This window comes from Terrapene carolina, unplaced genomic scaffold (genome assembly GCF_002925995.2).
Source record: "Terrapene carolina triunguis isolate 2854851 unplaced genomic scaffold, T_m_triunguis-2.0 Scaffold706, whole genome shotgun sequence".
Lineage (NCBI taxonomy): Eukaryota > Metazoa > Chordata > Testudines > Emydidae > Terrapene > Terrapene triunguis.
In genome coordinates, this window is record NW_020665057.1 from 5,824,874 (window position 1) to 5,851,033 (window position 26,160).

Below are 26,160 nucleotides of genomic sequence, written 5' to 3' on the forward strand. Positions count from 1 at the left end.
GCCCCCCCGCCTCTGGCCCTGCCCCGACTCTACCCTTTCCCCGCCCCTTCCCCACCCCCATTCCAACCCCTTCCCCAAAGTCCGCACCCAACTCCGCCCCCTCCCTGCCTCTATTGGACCCCTTCCACAAATCCCCGCCCCGGCCCTGCCTCTTCCCCGAGTGTGCCGCCTTCCCCCTCCTCCCCCCTCCCTCCCAGTGCTTACCACACAAAACAGCTGTTTCGCGGCGCAAGCACTGGGAGCTAGGGGGAAAAAGCGGGCATGCGGCGCGCTCAGGGGAGGAGGCGGAGGCAGAGCGGAGGCAGAGGTGAGCTGGGGTGGGGGGGCGGAGAGCTGCCGGTGGGTGCTAAGCACCCACCAATTTTTCCCCATGGGTGCTCCAGCCCCAGAGCACCCACGGAGTCAGCGCCTATGCTGGACAGGGCCAGTATCAAAGATAGAGGAACTTGTGGCTAGAGGAAAGGCATGGCAAGAGGAAAGGCTCAGGCTGGCTGTACAGCTTGAGGACAGGGTTTCGGTGCAGTTCTTGGAACAGGAATGGTGGCTAAGGGAGGAGGAGAGAGCTCAGCAGAAATAACTGTTTGAGCGGTTGATACCGCTAAAAGCAACAAGAGTGCTGGTTTCTGCTGCATGACCCACACCATGGCGTGAGTCCCCTATGTGGTACCAAGAGATGCAGTCCAGAAACAGCTTGCAAAACGCCATGGCTGGGTGGCCCATGCAATCAGGCTCCATGAGTCGCTGAGCAAGGCATGGAGTGCCTCCACCTCTCCCCCGGTGCCAGGTATATGGTGAATGGGGGCCCAAGGGACATGTAGTGGTAGGGGGTTTCTGTCTTGTATATTTGCAAATTTGACACAATCAGCTCAAGATTAAACAAAGACTGTGAATGGCTAGCCAACTACAAAAGCAGTTTCTCCTCCCTTGGTGTTCACACCTCAACTGCTAGAAGAGGGCCTCATCCTCCCTGATTGAACTAACCTCGTTATCTCTAGACTGATTCTTGCCTGCATATTTATACCTGCCTCTGGAAATTTCCATTACATGCATCTGACGAAGTGGGTATTCACCCACGAAAGCTTATGCTCCAATACATCTGTTAGTCTATAAGGTGCCAGAGGACTCTTTGTTGCTGTCTTGTATATGGTTTCACTGTTTGCACTTGTTCATGCACTTTTTGTTTTTGCTAAGGTTCTGTTGGTGGTGGTGAAGTAATGGCAGCTGGCCTGCCTGGCAGTGGGTGAATGTACTTTTCAAATGCATATTTATAAATAAATCTTTTTATTTTATCAAGAAAGTTTATTGCTGTCACTGCATCACTTCAAACACTTTGTATTTAAAATAATAAAGGTTCACCTCTGGCTTCACAAAGATTGTGAAGAGCACCGCAAGCCATAGTAATGCTCACAGCATTGATAACACTGGAATCCAAGAGTATGTAGAGGTCTCTAACAGGATTTCACTCTACCAAATGCATTCACCAACCATTCTGCACCTGCTCAGAGTGTAATCAATGCATCTTTTGCCAGGGCCTCAGAAGTCAGGTACAGTTTCATAAGCCAAGACAAAAAGAGGTACACAGGGTCCCCCAGAATAACAGTGGGGACAGTAATTCTGTTTATGACAATGTCATTTGGTGGGAATAGTGTCCCAGTCTATCCATGAACGCAGACTCCCAGTGGGCAGAAAATCATGCCATTATGAACTTTCCCAGTGCAGCCCCCCGTTGACATTCATAAATTGACCTCTGTGTCCACAAGGGCCTGCATAACAATGGAGTAGTACCCTTTGTGGTTTGTGGAGTTGTGTGCTCCTTGAGGAGTGAAAAGTATGGGCACATGAGTTGCATTAATGTCCCCGGTGCTGTTTGGGAACCTCATTCTCTCAAAACCAGCAATTACTCCAGGAATATCTTTTATGCCCACCAGCTAGGGGTAAACCAGATGCCTGACTGCCTCAGAAACCTCTGCCACAACTTTACCCACCATTGACTTTCCAGGACCAAACTGGTTGGCAACAGATGTGTAGCATTCTGGGGTTGCTATAACTGGAAGCTGGCTACCTGCTTTCGGATGGGCATTGGCTACCCTCATGTGTGTCTTTACACTGGAGGATCAGGGCAAGCTGCTCGCAGAGCTCCAGAAATGTAGCTTTCTTCATGCAAAAGTTCTGGATGCACTGCTGGTCATCCCACGTCTGCATGATGCTGTGGTCCTGATCCATAAAAGCCAGTCTACATAGGGGACTTCAGCAGCTATGCCAAGTGTCATGAGCAGCATCAGCCAGTTCGAGTCTGCCATGTCTGTGTCCTCTTCCTCCTGCTCCATCATTAGCTCTGTCAGATGCCTTTGGTGGGTCAGAATGCTGCCAAAACATCCACCTGAAACTCACAGAAGCTCTGCCTAAAGTGCAAGCAAGAGAAGTTCTTCAAATGGCGCCCCCTCCATGTTGGTGGCTCTACTAGCTGGAGCGTACACACCAAAATGATGGCTCAGCAGGATGTGTGGGTTGGCTGTTCAAACTTCCTGTAATGTACAGGGTGGACAGTCAAGTTTTCTCACAGTTCACCATGGTCAAAGGGCTAAAGCCTCCACATTTCAGGAGGGTGCTAGGGAGTCTGGGACATGGTTGGTTTGTCTCAGTTCTGCGTGCTGCAGTGTGGATGCCAGAGCCCCAGATTTGACCCCAAGTTAGAAAATTCTTAATGTAGGGTTGACAATCAGTGTAGATGTTCAAGCCCTGGTTTCTGTAACCCAGGGTCCACTGACTCGAGTCCTGCTAACCCTGAGTTTACCAGTGTAGACCTACCCTTAGGGAATGTCTACACTGGAATAAAAGACCTGTGGCACTGTCATGGCTGGCCTGGGTCAGCTGACTTGGGTTTGCAGGGCTCAGGCTGCAGAACTATAAATTGCTGTGTAGATGTTTGGGCTCGGGCTGGAGCCCAGAGTCTGGGACTGTCCCTCCTTGCCCAAATGTCTACACAGCAATTTACAGCCCTGCAGCCTGAGCCAGCTAATCCAAGCCAGCCATGGGTGTTTTAACTGCTGTGAAGACATACCCTGAGAGGCTCTAGCTGAGCTCAGGGCTCCGTTGAGATAGGCACTGTGTGTACAGAAGTAAGAGATGGTCCCTGTCTGGAAGACCTTATAATCTAAGGTCCTGATTCAGAAAGGTACTTAAGCACATGCCTTGAGGAACATGCGTAGTTCCCATTGACTTCAGTGCTTAAGTGCCTTTCTGAATTATGGCCTAACGACAAAACAAAGAGTGGGAGAAAGGAATGTTGTTGTCCCCATAGTATAACGCACTTTACAGATGGAGAACTGAGGCACTGAGTAGATTAACTACTCATGGCCACACAGGGAATACAGGGCAGATCTGGGAATTGCACCCACATCATCTAATTTCTAGTTCAGTGCCTTACCCACAAGACCATCCTTCTCTTCAGATTAGCCTTCCTCACAGTTTCAGAGCCCCTGTCCCTGTCCAGTTATTTGGTCATTTTCACATGCAACTGGTGAGTGTGTCTTTAATTGCTGCTACTTTGCTGACACCTCAGTAAAATTTTGGAAAGTTTAAAATTACAAGGTACATATTAACAGCTTCAGAGCACAGCAACTATTTCAACTTTCTCCTTCATTATACTTAATAGAGATTTTGAAAAGCAAATAGAAATATTATCCTGGCTGTGTCCACACGTGAATCTTTGTTGTGCCTTTTTAAAAATGCTGATTAACCGTTGTCAAGTTAGTATATGTTTTTCTTAATCCTTTTCCTTTTCAAATTACTATAGAGCTCATTTCCTGTGCAAATAATCACACTGAATGCAGCCATGGTTGTCTTGAAACATCTAGAGGGCCTGTTTGCTTCTGTCCAGAGGGATCGGTGCTCAGAGGAGATGGCAAAACGTGCTCAGGTAGGTATATTAACATTTGTTTTGCTTTAATGGGTGCAAAAGTCTGTGTTTATTGCTGGTGCTGAGCACCAAAGCTGGGCGATGGTGTTTCACACTAGCTGCCAATGACTGTGCAAGACAGCTGAGAATCATGCTCTTTGATTGGATGAACAGAACTCATCTGCACCAATAAACATTTCTTGCCAGCGGCATTTGAACCTCCGCAGGCCGTATTCTGCTGGCCCCTTTTGTAAATGCTAATCTGGACACTCCACAGACGTTTGTTCCAGAACACACACATTAATAATTTCCCCTTGGCAGAGTCTCTCAGGAGGCACAGCACAGAGAGTACGGCTCAAAAGTTGAACAAGGTGGTGGTGGGGAGTAGCAGAGGTGACTTTACAGCTCCCTAGATTCTGGGCTGCTCTAACTTATGGCAGCCTTAGCTCAGCTGCCTATGGGCTGCTTTGTGGCCTGAATAGCCGTAGTATAAAGCGTTTTTGTTACTTACCTTCCCCTGCGGACACCTGCTCCCATTCCAAATGTGTCTCCTAAACCAAGGGCTGCAATGGGGGGGACAGTGTAGGGCTACTTTGCTGACCCTGTGAAGTTTCTGTGTCACAGGAATTCCCCCAGGATCATCGTGGCCCCTTTACAATTTCTCCTATTCTGGAGTGTTACAGGACCCATGATCTAGGAAGGATCGAGGGGTGGGGATAGTTTTAGTCAGTGTGGCTCAGTTGAGTCAGTTTATGTAGCCAGAGGGTATGTCTACACTGCAGCTGGGTGCGTGCCTTTGGACATTGTGGCACAGGCAGTGGCTTGGTCTAGCTGCTCAAGTACAAGACCAACCAACCCCCTGGGTCTGTCCTTAGGTGGCTGGCACGTGCTGCAACATCCACCCTGGTATTTTTATCGCTAGCTCGTGTGGAGCTAGCGCATGTCTGTCTACTCGGGCTGGTAGACATGACCCAGCTGTAGTGCAGACGTATCCAATGAGACCACATTCTCTATATGGCCATGTATGGGAGGAATGGTCTCTTTTGGTGTGGGTAGGGCTGTGCAGTGATTTTTTTTTTAAATCTAGTAAATCATTTGCACTCTTCATTCTCCCAACAAGGTGGCATGGGTTTAGCAAATGAAACAACGAAACATGATGTTCTGTCCTGTCAAGTTAGAAGATCAGTGAGTTTCATTGCTTAATTACCCTCACCCATTTCACCTTCTGGTGAGAGAATGGCTTTACTTTGCTGTACCATGGGACAAAGCACAGATATTCAGTGTCTGATGGAAGTCGTTACTTTCGGTAGATTTGACTAGAGTTCTGTTGAGTAAAATGAGCTGACTTAAATAATCAACACACGGAAGCTCTGTTCACATGTCCTACTGCTCCTGTTGTAAATCTTCAAGAAGAGATGTAACAGAAGGAGATGATCATGTTCACCCATGTTGGTAACCTTTGGCCTTTAACAATAATGCTGACTTCCTGAAATCTTTGGCAACAATAAAATCTATCTCATAGTTGAAATCACAATTGTACGGGTTGTTCTGTTGCTGATACTTATGATTTTTATAGTGTTTTATATTATAACTACAGTTACATTTTTAAAAATGCTCTGTTTAAGGTTGTACATCTCTGGATAATGGTGGATGTAGCCAGATTTGTACCTCTTTAACTCCATCTTCCTGGGAGTGTGGTTGTTTTCCTGGATATAAGCTGCAGGGGGATAAAAGACACTGCACTGCTATAGGTCAGTATTGAAGTGTTCCTGGATATTCCTGGCTATATGACAAGAAAGGTATAACAACTTTTAAAGGGGATTGGGAATTTGAGGAATATTGGTAGTTTGGGAAAATAAAACATGGTGAAATATATCACGACGTACATAACTACATAGTTCAGTTTCCCTTGCAACATATTGTTCCTTTTAGTCAACTTCAGTAGTTCATGAGGGGCCCCATCCTTCACTGTGTAGCTCTTGGGTGGGGGGGATTGTTGTGCCCCACAAGTAAATGGGGAGCCGTGTGTGCAGCAGTCTGCTGATGTGCTACCCAATGCAGAATTGGGGTCTAGGTTTTGATATGTGGGGACTGGGCAGGGCATGGCCAGCTGGTGGCCCTCTATTGCAGAAGTTATTTTCACCACTGATCCAAAAAAGCCCAAGTTTGTTGACATGCATGTCACAGTGCAAGGCCCATCTATTTGGGGTGAGGACAGTGGTGGTGGGCAGATAGTAGACTGGTTTTTGGAGTGAATCTTTACTTTTAGATTTTTGTTAGTGTTAGATGTTATGTATTATACCTATGCCCAGAGAAGTTGTACTGGATGCATTTTATAAATTTAAAAATGAATAAGTTGCATTGTCAAACACCAGGCATATGCACATCTGTACTGTACCATTTTACTCCGTGCATGTCAATCCCAATCTGCAGTCTTTGCTATTGCAGTGCAAAGCTCCTTATGGTCCCGCACTGTCCAATGAACTGGATTCTATGGTGGTGCTGTGCTATACAGTTTATAAGAGGAAGGATTTTCTTGAGGCTGAGTCACTGGACTGGCACTGAAGATGAGTGGGTTCAATTTCTGCCTCTGCCGCAGACTCTGTGTGCCCTTGGGCAGATGACAAGGCTCTGATCCTGCAAACACTTACCCACGTTTACTTTTCCTCTCCTGTGTAGTGGTAAGCATGTACATGCTTGCAGGATCAGGACCTAAAGCGCGGTGCCTCAGTTTCCCCACCCTTCCTTTCACCCTTTGTCATTCACTATTTCTATTTAGATTATAAACTCTTTGGGGCAGAAAGTGTCTCTAACAACATGGTTGTACAGTGCCTCACACAATGGTGCCCGAATCTTTCTTGTAGCCTCTGGGCAATCCTGTAATGCAAACAACGACAGCAGCACTATTTAATGTATGTTGGGGGGCTTAATTGAGACTGTCAGACTAACTGCATTGGTGAAGTAAGTGAGATTTAAGTCCAGGACCCAAGGGTAAAGGCTAGTTCAATAAACTAAAGCACTACCAAGCTCCCCTCCTTTGCATTGTAAAATGCTGATTTAGGGTATGTCGATGCTGGAATCGGAGGTATGACTGCAGCTCAGGTAGGCGTACCCGTGCTAGCTTTAATTTAGTTAGCGTGGCTAAAAAAAGCAATGAAGATGCAGTGGCACAGACCTCTGTGTGGGCTAGCAAAGCAAATACTTACCCAGGGTTCTGGGAAGACTTGTACAGTCTGCTCTGAAATCCATGTGCTGGCTAGGTGAAAGCTAGCACGGGTATGCCTACCTTTGATTGCAGTGTTGACGTGCCCTTAGTGGTGCCCACAATATGGGCTGGGGAGGGGGGCGGGGAAGGAGTGAGTATGGCTTAGAGTCTGTGTTCTGTATTTTAACACTTCCCTTTCTGTTTCTTTGTTAAATAAAAGACAGTGTGATTCAGCTTGTGTATACCTGGGCCCAGACTTTCAGCCTTTCCTGAGACAAAACTTCTATTAAAACAACAAGGAGTCTGGTGGCACCTTAAAGACTAACAGATTTATTTGGGCATAAGCTTTCGTGGGTAAAAACCTCACTTCTTCAGATGCATAGAGTGAAAGTTACAGATGCAGGCATTATATACTGACACATGGAGAGCAGGGAGTTACTTCGCAAGTGGAGAACCGGTGTTGACTTCTATTGACTTTTATGGGATTTTGCCTGAGGAAAGGACTAAGTAAGGACTTCATGATTTGCTCTGCATGTGTGCAGCATATCTATGCAGTCAGCTGTGCAGAAGAGATAAGTGCCAGTTTAAAATTTAGCAATAAAAGGAAAAGAGGTAATTGCTTTCAGTGATAGACAATTAACTTTTTCCTTCTTTACTGATGAGATCTTGTTGGTGTTGATCGCTGATTAAGATGACGGAAACAAAAGAGCAAGGAGAGACAGAGAGGAGAAATGTGCACTCTCATTGCTTTTTCACACATAAATCATCTTATCTACAGATTACTTTGGGCCTAGAAGAATTAACATGCATGCAAAATTTCATTAACAGGCCCCAGGCCATTTTTGTTGTTTGCAAACGGCCAGGACATCCGCCGCATCAGTTTTGATGGAACAGATTATACAAGTTTACTCGACTGGCAGATGGGAATGGTTTTAGCACTGGACTATGACCCAGTTGAAAGTAAGGTAAGGCATTAAAAATGAGAGGATTTTGAAGTGTTGTGAGGACAAATGGATTGTGCTTCCTTGTACCTTAACCTGTTTGCTGCCAGTGATCCAGATAACATGCTGTGCTGCGATCATTCCGCTGAATGTCCAGCAACACAGTTGGTGTGGTGTTCTGTCATGAGTAGGATGATAAACACAAGCCCACCGGTTAAATTTGACCCTTCAGTTCTGTCTCCATTAGTTTAATGTGGTCCATATGCCAAAATGGCTGGATTTCCCACATCGTTTTAAGCATGACTACAGTCAAGAACAAAGAGATAAGGTGGATCTCTTATATTGGACCAACTTCTGTTGGTGAAGGAGACGCTGTCTAGAACAAAAACATTTGTATAATCAATTGATTTCTCACTTTAAACTTCAGAACCATTTCCTGGAAATATATCAGGTGCTTTTATTGAAGAATCATAGAAAATCCAGGCATCTTTACCACTGATACGCATCAAAACCCATACCGTATGTAGAGGCTCTTTTAACAAGCATTGCACCGAAATCTCCTAGTAATATTAAACCAACTTCCCGCAAATGTGGCGGGCTTGTTAGCCATTTCAGAATGTGGTCCTGATTCTGCCTGGTGCTCCTTCTGGACCCAGGAGTGTCAGCCCACATGGAGCAGCTTGCCAGATTAGGGCCAGTGAGTACTGCCTCATCTCAGTGCTCTAAGCTTGGTGAATTTGGAAGAGGGGTGGTTGAATGCTGCTTTGTTAAGCCTTGTATAATAGTTTTCTCCTTATAATGAGACGTATCTACACTGTTCTGTAAGGTAATGCAGTATGCTCAAGTTTATCTGAATACCGTGAGGGATGCAGATTTTATTTGGATAATTGGGAGTTCAGAGAAATGAGAGGGCAGCTTCTCGCCCCAGTCCCCCAGTGGTCTTCCTTGCTGTCAGAAACAGCTAGACAAGGGATAGACTTTGCTGTTGTCACAGCACATGGGCAGTAACAACAAGGCAGCAGACTCCCTAGCACCTGGCTCCGGTGGCTGCTTGGCTTGGTGCGCACATGCCCCAGCATTACCTCCTGGGGGCTTAGGGAGCAGCATGGAGGCTGCGCAGAAGAGGGACCTGGGCACCTCGGTGCTGCATCAGTCAGGGCCAGAGCTATAAAACTGACCCAGTGAAGTGTAACTCCATGGCAGAGGTGAGAGGAGGCAGTGAGGAGGCAGCGAATGTGCATGTAGGCAGCTGGGCACAGGTAGCAGGGGCAGGAGCGGTGCCAGGGTTTTTGCCGCCCTAGGCGGCAGCGCTCCTCCTCAGAGCGTTCTGCGGCGGGGGTCCTTCCGCTCTGCGTCTTCGGGGCGCTTCGGTGGCGGGTCCCAGAGCGAGTGAAGGACCCACCGCTGAAGCGCCCCGAAGACGCAGAGCGGAAGGACTCCCGCTGCCGAATTGCTGCCGAGGACGGCAAAATGCCGCCCCCCAAATCCTGCCGCCCTAGGCAACCGCCTAGGGTCGCCTAGTGGAAGCGCCGGTCCTGGGCAGGGGGCTTCCCTGGGAGGGTTGCGAGGTGGCAACTGGGCAGGGGTTTCACTGGAGGGTTGAATGCTGGCAGCTGCGTGGAGTGGCTAACTGGGAGGTTGCACGCAGGCAGCTGGTTCTGGGTAGGGTTGCCAACTGTCTAATCACACAAACCCAAACACCCCTGCCCTGCCCCCTGCCCTGCCCCTTCTCCGAGGCCCCACCCTGCTCACTCCATCCCCCCTCACTCACTTTCACCAGGCTGGGGCAGAGGGTTGGGGTGCAGGAGGGGGTACAGGCCCTGGGCTGGGGCCGAGGGGTTTGGAGTGTAGGAGGTGGCTCCAGGCTGAGCCTGGACCAGGGGACTGGGGTGCAGGAGCGGGTAAGGGGTGCAAGCTCTGGGAGGGAGTTTGTGTGCTGGAGGGGGCTCAGGGGTGGAGCAGGGGGTTGGGGTGTGGGAGGGGCTGAGGCTCCCTGCCTGCCCTGGCCCCATGCCACTCCCAGAAATGGCCAGCATGTCCCTGCTGCCCCTGGCGGGGGGGGGGTCAGGGGGTCTCAGCGCCCTGCCCCTGCCTGCAGATAACACCCCCACAGCTCCCATTGGCCGCAGTTCCTGGCCAATGGGAGCTGCGGAGTCGGTGCTCTGAGCAGGGGCAGCGCGCGGAGCCCCCTGTTCCCCCACAGGGGTCGCAGGGACGTGCTGGCCCCTTCCGGGAGTGGCATGTGGCCAGGTGCTACTGGACTTTTAGCAGCCTAAAATCTCCCAGTTTGGCTGCAGTAGCCTCCAGGAGTTAGAGCCTGATCCTTCACTACTTTCAAGCAAAATACTCATTGAAGTTAATGAGAGTTTGCCCGAGTTGAGTTAAAGGGTCAAGAAAAATCTACAGTCGGTGCAAAGGCATTTATGTTGTTAGCATTTGCAGTGAAGTTTTAGTTTTATTTTGTATGCAGTTTTGCAGTTCGGGATACAATTCTCTGCTGATACCAAATATAAAATGGCTTTCCACCCCTTCCTACGAATGGTGGTAACCATAACTCTAGACAGTGGAGACTTTCAATTTTTGGCTGAGACCTTGCAAGGTTCTCTGCGTAGGCCAGACCCTTGTGCCTGCCTGCAACCCCATTAGAGTCGGGTCCTGGAACATCTTGCAGGACTGGGGCCTGTTATTTAAGAAAATAACAAAGACAAATGTGAAAAGAGGTGAAACAGGAGCAAATTATATCCATTCCCCTCCACACACTTGCTTTCATTTACTTAAATGATCTGGCAACTAAATATTAACACATTTCTTTCTGTCTCTTCCTTCTCTTGTTTCATGGGCTGTGTTTCACTTTAGGAGGTTGCTGTCTAAAAGGGAACCATGATTATTCAGGAAGTGGTATGTAGGACACCTAAGATTTACTGCTAAGCATGCTCAGCCTGCAGAAGTCATTCTGGTTGAAGGATAAGTGCCTGTTTGAGCAATAATCACAGGTGACCGTTTTATAAATAAGTGAATAGGGATGTTTCCAAAAAGAAAATTCATAGTCAGAGATGAAACAGTAAGATCAGGGAAATTGGACAGATATTATCTGTGAAATAGTTGGAAATAACTCTTATGTTTCCTCTTAACAGATTTATTTTGCACACACAGCCTTGAAGTGGATAGAACAAGCTGATCTGGATGGCTCAAATCGTGAAAAAATTATTTGTGAAGCTATAGATATACCTGAAGGTCTTGCTGTGGACTGGATTAACCGTAAATTGTATTGGACAGACAGAGGGTATGCTCTTCTCTCTGCACTGATGCCAGAGCACATATAACCTTGTCATAAGATATATGGAATAACTGAACTGTAATATGGGAATAATTGAGATGTTACTCTAAATACAGTAGTGTTTTATCTAGTGACTGAAAGTCATTACTGACTGAAAACTTAGCATCTGAAAATCAATGTCAATTGTGTGAAAGTGTGTAAAAAAAGAACAATTCTCTGTGATTCTGATATTGTACTTCTCGTACAGGCAAAATTCCCACTGATTTCAGCAGGAGATTGGTTTTTGTGAGAACCAGGTGATCAGGCTCAATTGCAATGAATGTAGAATATGTGTTGCATATAAGCATCAGGAACATTAGTATATACTATACACATGGCACATCTTGGACATACCACAGAACCTTTGTCTCCTTAATCACAGACCTGCTTGAGTTAAAGGAGTCTCTTCGTTAACTCACTGTCATAGAAAGGATTATGTCCTTTTTATGGCTTAATCACTAGTGGATAATATGATCACACATCTGAGCCAGCACATTACACTATTTACACAGGGGAAAAAAGGCCCATCTTTGGCAAAAAGGCAGTGTTGGATTAGAGCAACACCTTAGTGGTTATATGAAAGATGAAGGATGGCTACATACAGGGCCGGCTCCAGGCACCAGCCGACCAAGTACGTGCTTGGGGCAGCACCTTATAAGGGGTGGCCAATGTTGTGGTGGCGGGGGGCGCTCGTGGTGTTTTTGTTTTTGGTCGCGGGGCGGTGCTCAAGGGTTTTTTTTGTTTCGGTGGCGCGGCGCTGGGGGGGCGGGGGCTTCAGCGGCGCAGCACTGGGGGGGGACGGGGGTTTGGCTGGCGCGGCCCGGCGCTCCGGGGGTTTGGGCGGCCCGGCCCGGCGCTTGGGGTGGGGGGGGGGGGCCCGGCGCGGGGGGGGGGGGGGGGGGGGGCGCGGCCCTGGGGGGGGGGGTGTTACGGCGGGGCGGCGCTCTTCTTTTTTGCATGGGGCGGCAAAAAAGTTAGAGCCGGCCCTGGCTACATAGCATGACCAACATTTTACTAGACAATAAAAAGTGATTCTGAATATGCAGATATCTTACTCCTGTATGTGCTGTACCCTGAATAGCAGCTTCCTCAGTCTGTGATGTATATACCCAGGCTATTTTTGTTTGTGAGCTGTCTGGAAAATATGTGGATCAACTTCCTATGTAAAAATTAGTAAAGTTCCTATGCCCTTCCTTCAGAAGGTATAGTTCATGGATGGATTTGTACCTTTCACACATTCTGAGCCACTGTTTTTTTCTCCCATGCCTACATTCCTCCTTCCATCCTGACACTGCTGGCCCTTTCCTTGTTGAGTCAGCTAGGAATGGAAGGATGTAGGTTTCCTTTCAGTCAGATGTTAATACTATTCTGACATTTGTTCCCCTGGATAAAATTTATGAGAGTAAGGTTTCTGCAATCTTTTCTGGATAATATACAGGACTGGGAGTCAGGCCATCTGTTTCTGTCTCAGGTTTTCTGTGTTTGCTTGGGCACCTCACTGACTCAGTTTCCCTGTCTGTAAAATGAGGATAATGATATGTACCTGTCTTTGTAAAGTGCTTTGAGACCTATGGATGAAAAGAGCTGTATACGAGAAAATTATTTATTACTTTTGTCCTTTAACACTTTTCCTCATTCAGGAGCTTATTTTCCCTTTGATTCCAATTAATGTTCTTAATAAACAGACGTCCAATTCTCTACCTACCCCAAAAAAATGAGTTTAAGATTTCCTGCAGAGAGTAGTCTGCCATCATTCCATTGGACCAGATAATGGAGCTATGACATGAATGATTAAAACAATGATCCAGTCAGTACTGGCAGGATTAGCTTCTGTATTTGAAATGTCATTCATTGCACTTTATGGTCAGCTAAAGCAAATGACAGTTTAAAAACTCAGTGAGTATATTTTGCTAAAGAAGGGAATGAAGACGATAGCAGTAATGGCTCAAATTGTGTCCTGTATATTTCAGGAAGTCGTACATTGGGAGGAGTGAGTTGAACGGAATGCACAGAGAAATGATCATCAAGGAGGACATCTTCCAGCCCCGAGGGATTGCTGTTCACCCACTAGCTAAGTAAGAAGTAATAGATACTATTGATCTAAGAGTAGGTGGTGAGGAAGGTAAATATTAAAGCTTTTTTCCCCTTTTTTCTCTAATTAGGAGGCCAGTGTTCAGGTCCTGCCTTTGTCCCACATAAACTGAGTTTGTTGATCTCATCCTAAGATACTTGTCCACTTCCCACTGTTGGAAGTGGACTGCCCAGTGAAACAGTAATTGGGGGTGCTGAGAGTGAAGATTGATGGAGCTGAGTGGGAGAAGTTTGCAGAGCACCTGACATCACTTGGCTCTACCCAGTTCTATCAGTTCTTCATTGTCAATCAGCACCCAATTCACCTTGGAACAGGAAGAAAACAGTAGATGACTTTTTTTTCTTCAAGGATCTATGACTTTTATTGTAAAGAGACACACATTTGCCTTTGGGACACAGTGTGACCACACATGCCAGCTCTCTGGTTTTGTGTGGGTGGGCAGCTGTAGCAATGGGAATCTAGAAGCAGTTTTTAAAAATACTTATGGTTTCTTTTTCACTGCTGGGCTATTGTTAGTTGAGTAATTACAGGAATTATTTTATTACTATGCGTTTTGTACAATTAGCACCTGGCACTGGGGATAAATTGTATATAAATAACACTAAGCAAATACATATGTATAGTTAAAGTCACCCTCACTGGCAAATGTTGTTAGTTAAAAAGGATTGTATCATTTGCAGGACAACATATGCTGAGCCTTGAAAGGAGTTTTATTGCAGTTATCATACTCACTTTTAAGTAACGTTGCCGTCTTTGAAGTCAGATCCACAATAATCTACTGGATGTGAAGGTGCACGAGTATAAACATGTATCTGCACTTATATCTTAACTACATATCTACTGGTGCATACATAGTATGTTGATAGGGACATTAGAACCACCAAGCGATAGATTAGGGTTATTGGCGAAATCCTGGCCTCATTGAAGTTAATGGCAAAACTCCAATGGACTTCATCTGGGCCAGGATTTCACCCTGTCTGTAACAGGATGGTTTCTAAAACCTGAATTAGTGATGCAGGTTTTTTCTGAGTCATTTTGATGTCAGGTCTGTTTATCCTGCAGGAAAGTACACTATAATTACCGCTAAGTGAAAAGAGTAGGTGGACCTTGTTAACTCCATTCAGGAAATAAAAGATTTTGGAATATTTGAAAGTTAAGATGGAACAAGGGTATTGAACACAGAAGGTCTCTAGGGAAAACACTTAGGAACACCTGAGTTTGGCGAGCTAGTCATAAGTTATCAATGGCAATAAAGCAAAATCTCAAGTTGAAAGTAAGATTGACCTATGTATAGTGTGTCACAGGATGTCGGAGTTTTATGGTCTTGTTCCAGAAAAAGCAGGCAGAAGTCCAGGCGAGTTTTGATTACTGTTGACAAGATGATTATTTTTGAAACAGTAACTGATGAATCACTGTTCAAAGTTGAAGCAAAAGATGTATTGGGGAGGGGCAGGTATGGTGGGGTCTGGAATTAGAGCCTAGTGAAAATTTCCCTGTTGAGAAGTTAAAGGCTAAAGAAACAACACAGAACTATGGTAGTTTCCATGATGGTAAAGGTCAGTATTAAAGATGAAATTCAAAGTCAAACAAGAGTATCAAGAACATTGTGGAACAGATGATACTCTCCATTAGCAGTCCTTTGATGTCAGAGGAACTGCTTGTAGGATTTGGGGCCTATATGAGTACATTTAACAAAGGCAGATAACTTGGCCAAATTCATCCTTTATGTAACTCCACTGAAGTCACTGGGATTACACCAGGGAAAATCTGAGGCCCAAAAATGATTAGTGATTCTGCATGCCTTAATTTTTAAGTGCCCAACTTGAGTCACTTTAAAGGGGTCTGATTTTCAGAAAATGTTGAGCCCTCAACCTCTGAAAATCAGGCTTCTTTATATCATCTCGGTTGGGCACCCATAAATTGAGCATCAAGAATCTTTAGTTAGTTTGAAAAATTTGGCCCAGGGCTCATTATTGGTTTCTTTTAATATATAAAACAAAATAGAAGAAAATAATTTCCTTGCTGACTTGCTTACTGAGATGTGCATTCAGGATTCCATGTGTGCCCTGTAACAGCTGTTCCTATCACAGTGCCTAAAGCAGCAATCCCTCCATTGCTGTAGGGTGTTTTATCATCTGTTGCAAGGGAAGCGCAGAACCCTAAACTCGGTAAGAAGCAGATCAAGGAAATGGTTTTTCAAAGATTTTATTTTAAACTGCAAAAACAGAATTATGTTCACAACCACACATATATTTAATGTAATGATCTGGGATCTTAAAACAATTTTTAAAAGATCAGTATTCTAAGTATTTGTTTGCAGGATAGGTGCCTTATGTATTGTCTGCCATGTGCCTGACTTGCTACAGTCAGTCTGTCATGAAAGAATTCCCCAAAACAAGATAAATGTGAAGGGAAAACATATTTGCTTACTGACTCCTTTGTGTTTTGCTCACTAAAGGAGATTATTCTGGACCGACTTGGGGGTCAACCCACGGATCGAAAGTGCTTCCCTACAAGGCATTGATCGTCTGGTTATAGCTAGCACTGACCTGGTTTGGCCCAGTGGAATTACTGTCGACTGCTTAGCTGACAAGTTGTATTGGTGTGATGCTAAAAAGTCTGTTATTGAAACTGCAAATCTGGATGGTTCTAAACGCCGAATACTTACACAGAATGATGTAGGTGAGGTTTTGGGGTTGATGATTACTTGTTATGTATATGTCTCTTTGTGTATGTTAATCTGAATTATGGGCCAGATTCTTCACTGATTTACATTCTGTGTAGCTCAGTTGAGGTTAATGGGATTGTAGTAGGTAAGTCAATGCAGAATTTAGTATATTCAGCAACACCTGTACCAGAGACAACCCTTATTAATCACCCTCTAGTTGTAAGAGACCACCCCAAATCTATTGCACAGAGTTCTGTGCTGCCTTCCCTAGAAAATCTATCCCATTAAGAAAATGATATGTTGGTTCCTTGAGTCATTGCTTCACTGCATACATACATCAATGGAATTACACCTATGTAAGTCAGAGGAGAAAACAGGCCTTTAGATTTTAAGCTCTTTGTACCAAGGACTATGTCTATACAGTCTTCAACATGCAGATGTCTCTAAATACATAATACATGCACTGCAGGCAATGGAAAGATAATCTTTGCAAGATGCTGGTGGCTATTACTGCTGAGCCTTGCTGTGATTTGAGACAAGAGAGGATCACCTTGTAAGCTAGAACAGAAGCCTCAGCAGAGGATAACTGATAGTCTAACACATTTAGAATAAACCACATTTTAGTGTTTGTTTGTGTGTGTATATAGAGCAGTGATTGCCCTTGGACGCTGTCACATTGTTGACAACATATATGTTGTAACTGTGTAGTCAGTCTACAGCAGTGTTGCCCAAAAGGCAGGTCATGGATCAATAGAGGACTGCCGTCTGGGTTCAAATAGACCTCCATGTATAATGACCACACTATCACCGTATTGTGGTAGTGTTGTTCTGCCAGAGACCACATTAGGCAGCCATCTCATAATACTTGGCTGCTTTTTTTCCCTGGTGTGGCTTGTGTTGCTTCTTCTATGCCAGATTCCCCATTACTGGTTTGCAGGGCTGCCTGCAAAGAGGGGAGGACTCCCCAGTCCCTTGGGTACCAATAGGGCTGAAGGGAGTGCCCTTCTGGCATTCCTTTCCCCTCCCCACCCAGTGCTACTCTGGCCTGTCATTCCTCTTTGTCCCCTCTGTGATAGATTTGACAATGAAAAGTACAAACTGTGGTAAACTCCACTTTGCATCTGAGTCAGGCAGGCTGAGCTGCAAAGAAAAACCTGACAACCTGTTGTAAGTTTCACCTTGTTCTCCAGTGGCTGTCAAAGGGGTAGCATCTCTCGGGGAGGGAAGCAAAAGAGAGGACGAGAGAAAGGAACATCAGAGGAGAGTGGAGGAAAAGAGATGGATCTGAGACTATGGTGTGTGTATTGGGAGATAGAGAGGTGACATCAGACATAAGAGTGTGTTTAGGTTGGTCAGCATCAGACCTATGCATAGGAAGGGGAAAAGAGATACAGAGTGACATCCTGGTCCTGTTGAAGTCAATGGGAATTTTGCCCTTGACTTCAGTAGGGCAAGTGTTTCACTCTTGGTATTTTATGGCTTAAAAATGGGACCAGGGGAGGGTTGTCTAAAAATTTATTTTTTTTCTCTCTCTCTCTCTCCCTCCCTCTCTCTCTGTCTGGTTTATATAGGGTTTTTGTTTGTTTTTTAATTGTCTCTGTCTTAAAATGTGTGGTCTCAGATAGTTTGTGTGAAGTATTGTATGTATATAATTGTATATTATTTTTAAATGACATACTTTGATAAACACTCAGCTGGACCCATGAACATTTTAAGATTAATACATTGCACCCTGGACAAATATAACTTCAAATCTTCCCAATGGTATCTAAATACTTATACATACTTTGGGTAAGTATGCATTCTTATTGCACAGGTGCCATCTAGTGTCGCTGTAGTTACAGCTCATATGTGAATAATGAGTAGAATGCACCGGCATCCGGTGACAGCTGCGTGCAAGGCAGATTAGGTTTTCCTAGATTTGTTCCATCATTCTGACTGTTTTGTAGTGTGAGTAAAAACAAAGATGCAAGCACCTGTTCTAGGGGACCAACGGTAAAGGCCTTTATTTGTTTATACAGTCCCTATTGTGTTTGGAGATGCGTAGTAATGGTACATACTTCTACATGATTATTGTAGGATGAATCCTTTTTTCTTATTTTTAATGGATCATTTTCCACTTTATTTTTGATTTTTAAGTTGTGGTCAAGTATAAGTGAAACTGTGAAGGCTAAATTACTGATGTCCACAGTGGGATGGGAGGATTGTGGTCTTCCAGGGTGCAGGTTATGTGTAATAAAATAATGATTCAATATTTGGATGAAGACATTATCCAGGATGTTGGCTAGTTACTCAAACTTAAACTTCATGAATTGAAGTAAGAAGAGAATCAAGCCAAGGGAGTAGGACTTGAGGATATATGCTCATGGGATAGAAAAAGATTCCTAAATCCCATACAACATTTAAGAAAAAGTAAACAGCCTTGTCCACGTAGGAACATTTCTTCGATATAAATTGAAGTGTGAATTGAAACCAATATTGTTATACCGGTAAACCCCCCTGTGTAGACATACTAATTCTGGTATAAAAGTGGCTTTTTCTTAGTTTAGCTAATGTCACTTGGGAAGGGGGTTAAGCTAAACTGAAAGAAAGACACATTTATCCTGGAATAAGTATCCAAATGTGGGTGGTATAACTGATAATATTTTTCTCATATAGACAGTGTTTTTCCAGTTGGGCAAAGGCTTAAGTGTAAATTGCGTTCCTACAGGAAATACCTGTCACTCAACAGGAATAACTGATGCTACAGGCTGATAAAACGGGGCAAATATCCAAACTCTGGCAAGAGTTTAGAGTTCTCTCCAAAAGCAGCTAAAAATATATGCAGGTCCAGTATATGTGATCTGTCTGTGGGTGCATTGCGGAGAGGATAACTTGTCTAAATGTATAGGGCCATAGAAACCTAACAGTAATCTTTAACTCTGACACTGATACTCAAATAGCTGGAATTAGACAGTTTAGATTTCTTTTAAAATCTATACAACAGTACTTGTCATCCTTAACTCTGAATTGCCATGCTTGTGTTTTGAAGTCATCCCCTTATTCCAATATGAAAATTTAAGCATATGTTCAGTTACCATTAGAGCCCCGCATGGATACAAAATGTATATCTGCAGATATAAATTGGTATCCGCAAAGCTGCAGGGCTCTGCTGGGAACCGCAACAATGAAAGCAGTAGCCTGGTGTGCCGCCGCTCGTGGGAGCCAGTGCCTTGTGCCGGCAGCTCCTCTGGTGTGGCTGTACTGCCCCCAGCTCCACCCCCAACCCCGCCCACTGGGGCAGGCACCAGGCTCACCTGCAGCCGTCTCTGGTCGTGCTAGTGCATTGAGCGGGGCTGGGGGGCGATACAGATATCCCAGAGGAGCTGTAGGTGCGGGGCACTGGCTCCTGGGAGTGGTGGCCCAACAGGCTGCTGCTTTTGCTGCTGCAGTTCCCGGTAGAGCCCTGCAGCTCTGCGAATAATGATTTACATCTGCGGATATCCGCATTTGCAAATATAAATTTTGTATCCATGCAGAGCTCTAGTTACCAAGGGAAAAACTGCTACTCTGTGCACTATTTTGAAAATGTAAGGGTTAATTCTAAGCCGTGTAGGTGAATGGTGTAGTATACTGGCTTGTTCATGTACACACACGTGCACAGCACTGTCCCTTATAGGATGGAATCAAAATTGAATCAGCTGTATCACAACTTTGCATTGGTAACAGCTAAAAGAGAATCTTGAGAGGCAAGGGCCTATGCTTTTGGAGTAGGAAGAGCAGGGTGCCACTGCTCATGAACACAGTGACAACCATTCATGGGCCCTGATTTGTTCCATCATAGATACATAAAAGTGCAAGTATGGGTATCTCTACAGTATTGCTGTGTTTCTAGAAAGACGGGTGTGGATACTTATTTTGGTTATGTGCTGACTTGTGTAACTTGAACATGAACTGGAATTGAAGAGTATAATTGCTTTCTAGGCCATCCATTTGATGTAGCAGTATTTGAGGATCACATTTGGTTCTCTGACTGGGATAAGCCTTCATTAACAAGGGTGGACAAGAAGACTGGCCAAAACAGGGTACGTCTCCGAGGCAGCATGCTGAGACCCTCATCAGTGATTGTAGTTCATCCTTTGGCGAAACCAGGTATACTGCAAAAGTTAAGCAGTCATTCCCTTACGGGCTCCTTTTTATGTTCTCTGCTATTGGTAAATAGACATTTAGAGGAGGGTATGTTCATCTCTGAAACAGAATTTTCAAAAGGCTCCACATGCACAGTCAGACTGGCTTTCATTAGAATCATGAGAAAACTGTTGCTGTTGTATCCTACCTCTGAAACTCATGGGCATTAGTGGGTTTGTTCTCAGCTGGGTGTGAAGACTTTGGACATGCAGCTCCCCCATTAATGCTAATAGATCTTGCGTCTCTAAAGCCATGTGCTTCAAGCTAAGAATATGATACTTTCTGTAGCACTAACCTGACCAATTGCCTTGAGACCACACTCTTGATATCCATCTATCGCCTTTGTGTAGCATCCTTCTCCTTATACAAATAATAGTGATGAGAAACACCAAAAAGGCATCTGTGGAACCTCAAAGATTCTTTGGTTTGAGGGCCAAACCACTTGATTTTTCTGCAAGGGACAAACTCCATCCCATGGGAAGAGCTTGCAGGCAACTTCATATTGCATCCACCTTACTAAAGTGAGTTGTCCTATTGATTTCAATAAGACTACTTGTGTAAATAAGGCAGTCACAGTTTGACCCAGTGTTTACTATCCCCTGCACAGAAGTAAGCCTTATAGAAGACATTAGGGCTCCAGGTGTTCAATAATAAAAAGCATGTATAATATCTGTAAGTATATCTGTGTATGATGGAACGCATGCAGTTCTGCTTTACTGTCCCACAGTAACACATAGACTTTATTGTACATGTCCCATTTTAACAAGAAAAGTGCAGTCTCTTCTCTGTCAGTTTTTAATTTCTTAACTGCTTCATATCTGCCCGGCCAACAAGATAAGATAATGAATAGTTGAGGATTCTCGGAACGTATGGCTGCATCCTGCTAAGGTGCACATATGTCTCTCCACTAGGGGCAGATCCCTGCCTTTATGAGAATGGAGGCTGTGATCAGATCTGTGAAGACAGATTTGGAGTTGCCCATTGCTCATGTCACAAAGGCTTTATGAAAACCCAAAATGGAAAAACCTGTCAGGCTCTGAATATTCCTGAGACAGCAGCAGGTATCATATTCTTTTAGTCATGAAAAAAAACTTGTCTTCAAAGGATACTGTCAAATAATAATGTAATGTATTTTTCTTACTCTTCACAATTTGTGATAGCCTTGTAGACATTTGAAAACAGCATTTATTTCCCTTTTATAGGCATTTTCTTACTGTGTCACTCCCCTGCCTTTCTTCTCTCTCTCTCCTTCCCCTCTGGGTTTTGAATGGAAGTCAAATCAGCATCTCTCTGCCACTCAGCTGCTGTATGAATGTGGATGTAATTTAACCTCTGTGCCTCTATTTTCCCATCTGTAATATATGGATAATAATAGTTGCCCACCTTTGTACAGTACACTGAGATCCACCAACAGAGAGCTCTAGAAAAGTGTTACTTAAATGGTGTCTGCACTACAGATTCTCACTGAGTTTGTAACCCGTTTGATTCTGCATATAGTTCATGTCTGCATGCAAAATAATTTACACACAATTGCTAACCATATAGATGTGCTGTGTTTTGACTTCATATGTGAGCAGGACTATTACATGATTGTCAGGCTCTAACTTGGTTCTGCAGGGCAAAATTTCCCAAAGTACCTTGACAACTTACCAAAGTGCATTGCACCAGGTGGAAAAACACCAACTGTGCTCTGCCCCTGGCATCAACAGCTGAGGCATTTGGGAAAACTGCTTATATTTTCCAGGAGTGCATTCATACACACTGGTCATGCATTGTGCTAAGTGTGGACAAGCCAATATAGTTGGCACACAGTTGAGCTGGAAAAAATGCTGCTGTGTGGTTGCACTGAATCATGTTAGCTGTGTCTGTGTCAGAGCCTGGATGTGTGCAATATGTTTCTATTAAGGGTAGGAAGGACCTGTATTTAACAACATATTTCAACATAAGGGGCTAGAATTCACAACAATTGCTCTGAAAATTAAGGCCTTTCCTCAGTGAACTTAAAGAAGCAGCTCCACTAACTCAGCTGCTAAAAACTTATGCAAATCTGAAATGTTCTATCCTCTAGGGGGGCAACGATTCACATTCATTCGAGTGATTATATTACAGGGGAGAGCGATGTAGCTAAGCATCTGACAAAGTGCTAGTCAATATACTGTAGGCTACAATTCTTTACTGTCCCCCTCAGGATGGATCAAAGGTTCTTCGCACCTTTAATTTTTATGATTCTGTGTTCTGATATGGTACCCCCAGACTGAAAAAAAGCATCAACTCTCTTCCCTCTTCTCTCATTCCCTATAACATACTGGCTTATACAGTCAGGCTCACCTGAACATGCCAGTAACTTGTGAAGGTGAACTGCTGTGCCTTTAAGGTGAATTGCTAAACCGTCTTTAGGAATTTTAAAAAGTTAAAAAAAAATCACACTCTTTTACACCTCAGTGGATGATCACTGGGGCAGTAACATATGAATCTGACCTCTATGGTATTAGACCTTGACACGTAGACCTTGAGGTACGTACATCCAATGTTGACAAGTGCAATCTGGGAATTAATTTAATTCCTTCCCATTGTATTTGAGAAAACCAACCACTGATTGGATTTTAGGCCTGGGGGAGCAGGCCAGAATGAGAACAATCTGACTTTTGTTTTAAACAGAAAGCCACAGATTCTGTGACTTGTGAATTACTGATTTATGTATGACTAAAAATCAGAACTTTGAGTCAGTAGACTTCAACCATCTGTTCTACTTTCTTCAACATTTTCAGGGGGTATCTCTTTACACAAGAAGGCAGCACCACAAAATAAAACAGCAACACTGGAAACCTTATACCAAAGTCCACTGAATAGTGGGACACATGGGGATACTAACAATGGGGAGGAGCTACAGACTCAACACTTGTTGATGGCTGAAATCATGGTGTCTGGTAAGATCTACAATTTCGTGGTTCACATGGGTCACGTCTGTTGTACTGAAAGTGAAATTCTGAGCTGGATACAAATTGGTTTATTCAACTGGATCAGAGATGAGTGGTGGAGCTTAGAGGAAGGAGGGATCAATCTGTAATGGTCATGCTGCTTATAAATACCACCAGGGAGAAGAAACAAACATCAAGGCTTAGGTATGGATGATGTGAAATTGGAAAGTCCAGTCAGAACCACCCAAAGGTGGGATCCAGAGGGGCCTGGATTAAATATGGACAGAAGGTTTTTGCTTAACAAGAAAACTGTAAATCACAAAGAACTGGATCAGAAAAACCAAAAAGGGATTAACGGCTTTTCTTGCCTAGACACTTTTATCTCAAGTTAATTGCGATGAACATTTGTACTTTAAAAATCTGTTAGTTTATGAACTACCACGGTGAAGGTCAAAGCCTTTCTTCTTATCAGGCACAGCAGGGGGGAATTGAACTCACGTCTCCCATGTCCCAGGAGAGTGCTCTAGCCACTGGGCTAATGGTTATAAAAGAGGCCTGGTCTCCTGCCTGGAAAAATTCATTTTGGTTAAAAAAAAAAAAAACCATGTTAGCTCAACTCAAAATGGATTTTTTTGATTCACCAAAATTTTACACAATTTTGGGATTCAGCCAAATCAGTTGTTCACCCAGCTCTGATGCATTGTAAGGTTTTGCTTACACTGGGAAAATGAGTGGTTAGTTAGTTGTGTTTAAAATTGTGTTAGCTGGTCATTGTTAACCCTAGGGGGCCATGTTTTAAAACTTTGGCTGTCCATGCTTTTGTGTTAAAAATCCATTTGCTCCTTTGACTAACTGAACTAGTCAGTGTGGTGGACTTTGATTTTGTTTGTGCTACAGATCGAGATGACTGTGCTGTGTTAGAATGCAATGTCAACGCCCAGTGTGTTCCCCTGGAAGATGGTGCTGTGTGTCAGTGTTTGAAAGGATTTACCAGGGAGGGTAAATCATGCTATGGTAAGAGCAAGAATTAAATAAAATGTTCCAGAAAACTATAGAATTGAAAAAGCCATCTGTCTTTTGTTGCATTGACATATCCACAGCATGAGCCATCCCAGGAAGGTCGATAAGACCGCTGTGTTAAGACACATCATTTCCATTGAAAAGGATAATGAACAGAGACCATGAAATGGAATGGTTAATTATTACATCCATTATTTCCCCTTGAATCATGAGTGTGAATCCTATTATTATCGACGACTATGACAAATTCACCGCAGGTGTAACTCTTCTGACTTTAGTTCTCTTAATTCATAAATATTATACCAGGGATGAATTGAGTCTGTTGTAGGAGGAGGGAGAGAAACGATGTGCTACAATGCCCTTAGCAATGGAGGATGCAGCAGAATACCGAAGAAGCTCTTCTCATGAATGGCCCTGTGACTCTCCTAGAACATTGTGAAAGAGATAGTTCAAGTGTGTAAGTGGCAGCGTTATCAGACGAGAAGAGAGTTCCCCTGGAACTCAGTGTGGAATGTGAAAGCAAATAGAACCCACTGAACATTCATGCTCATGTAGTAGCATTAGCGTTTATCGTTTCTGCAGGCTGCAACCACTAAATATGCACACTTTAACAGGTGTAAAAGATTAGCAGGAGCGACAGATTAAGACTATGTAATTAGAGATGAGGCCAATAAGAGTGGATATGGTAGAGGTTTATAAATAATTAACACTACAGAGAAGGTAAATGGGGCAGTCCTACTTGCCTTTTCACCTAATGCTAGAACAAGGACACATCCAATGAAATTGGAAGACAACAAAATTGATAAGAGGAAATACTTTGTTACCCAACACATAACTATCCTAGGAAACTCATTGCCACAGTATGTTGTTGAGCCCAAGGGCTTGGCGGTAATCAAAAACACTTTATGTATTTAAATAAAGAACATCCACACAACATCAGCAGGGCTAAAAAAAAATAATCATCAGACATAAATCCTCATGCTTCCCATCATAAGCCAACCACTGGGGTTGGGAAGACACTTCTTCTCAAGGCATATCAGTTGTTCAGTATGATTTTGTTTGTACCTCCCTCTGAAGCACCTGGAACTGGCCATTGTTCCTGACAAAACAACTGTAGATTGTTCTCACTATTATTGCAATTCTGTGTTCCTATGACACGTCAGACATTCTATTCAGTAGAGAGCAGAGATAACAAATACAAATTATGGGGGCAATAGAAACACAAATATAATATATTTATTTATAAAATGCATCTAATTACAAAAAGCTCAAGGAACATAGATATTATAGTTGATGTATAATTTAGAATTGTGGATTCTATTAAGGTTTGATGAGTCTAATGCAATGTTTATATTGTATAATTATGTGAGCTCCTCTGCCTGTCTCTTTCTGGTATTAGAATGTGCTCTTGGGTACTCTTGTGATGAGACCAGCTATAGCACGGTGCTCTTAGCCCATTTGTGCTCTTGCATAAACAATAAATAAAAGCACTTTATCTTACCACAAAGGTAAAGACAAGGTAGACCTTAGAAATAAAGCACAGGCAATCATTTGACTGTAAAACACCAAGGACACTTGCAGCATTATTTAAATAATAATAATTGGGAGGGAGAGTAGATATTACTTGTTTCATTGAGCTATTGTTTCCACTTTCTCTTAACCCTTGTTCCTCTTTTCAAAGTCTACATTCCACTTCATATCGTGCTTCTGGAGAGCAAGAAAGGAGGCAGTTTTGAGATTAGGTTATATACTCGTGATTCAGGGAATTTGTCACTTAAATTAAATGGAAAGCCAGGCATTGCAGATCAGAGAGGAGGCCAAGTGTGGGGGGAGAGAGAGAAAGAGAGAGAGTGAGTGTGTGTATGGTGCACCCTCATGGGACAGCCTTGAAGCTGAACATTGCAATTTCAGAGATAAATACATTATCGTGCCTGG

The 26,160-nt window shown here is 43.9% G+C and overlaps 1 protein-coding gene across 1 annotated transcript in view; it reads left to right on the forward strand.

The window, feature by feature from the left end:
- EGF (epidermal growth factor) overlaps positions 1–26,160 on the forward strand; it is a 100,628-nt gene that overhangs the window by 49,520 nt on the left and 24,948 nt on the right. The window contains exons 9-18 of the mRNA XM_029913511.1: positions 3,797–3,919; positions 5,524–5,649; positions 7,932–8,068; positions 11,179–11,327; positions 13,331–13,435; positions 15,911–16,134; positions 20,084–20,251; positions 21,199–21,348; positions 23,056–23,214; positions 24,103–24,219. Of these exons, the coding sequence (XP_029769371.1) occupies positions 3,797–3,919; positions 5,524–5,649; positions 7,932–8,068; positions 11,179–11,327; positions 13,331–13,435; positions 15,911–16,134; positions 20,084–20,251; positions 21,199–21,348; positions 23,056–23,214; positions 24,103–24,219 (1,458 nt within the window). The remainder of the gene's footprint in view (positions 1–3,796; positions 3,920–5,523; positions 5,650–7,931; positions 8,069–11,178; positions 11,328–13,330; positions 13,436–15,910; positions 16,135–20,083; positions 20,252–21,198; positions 21,349–23,055; positions 23,215–24,102; positions 24,220–26,160) is intronic.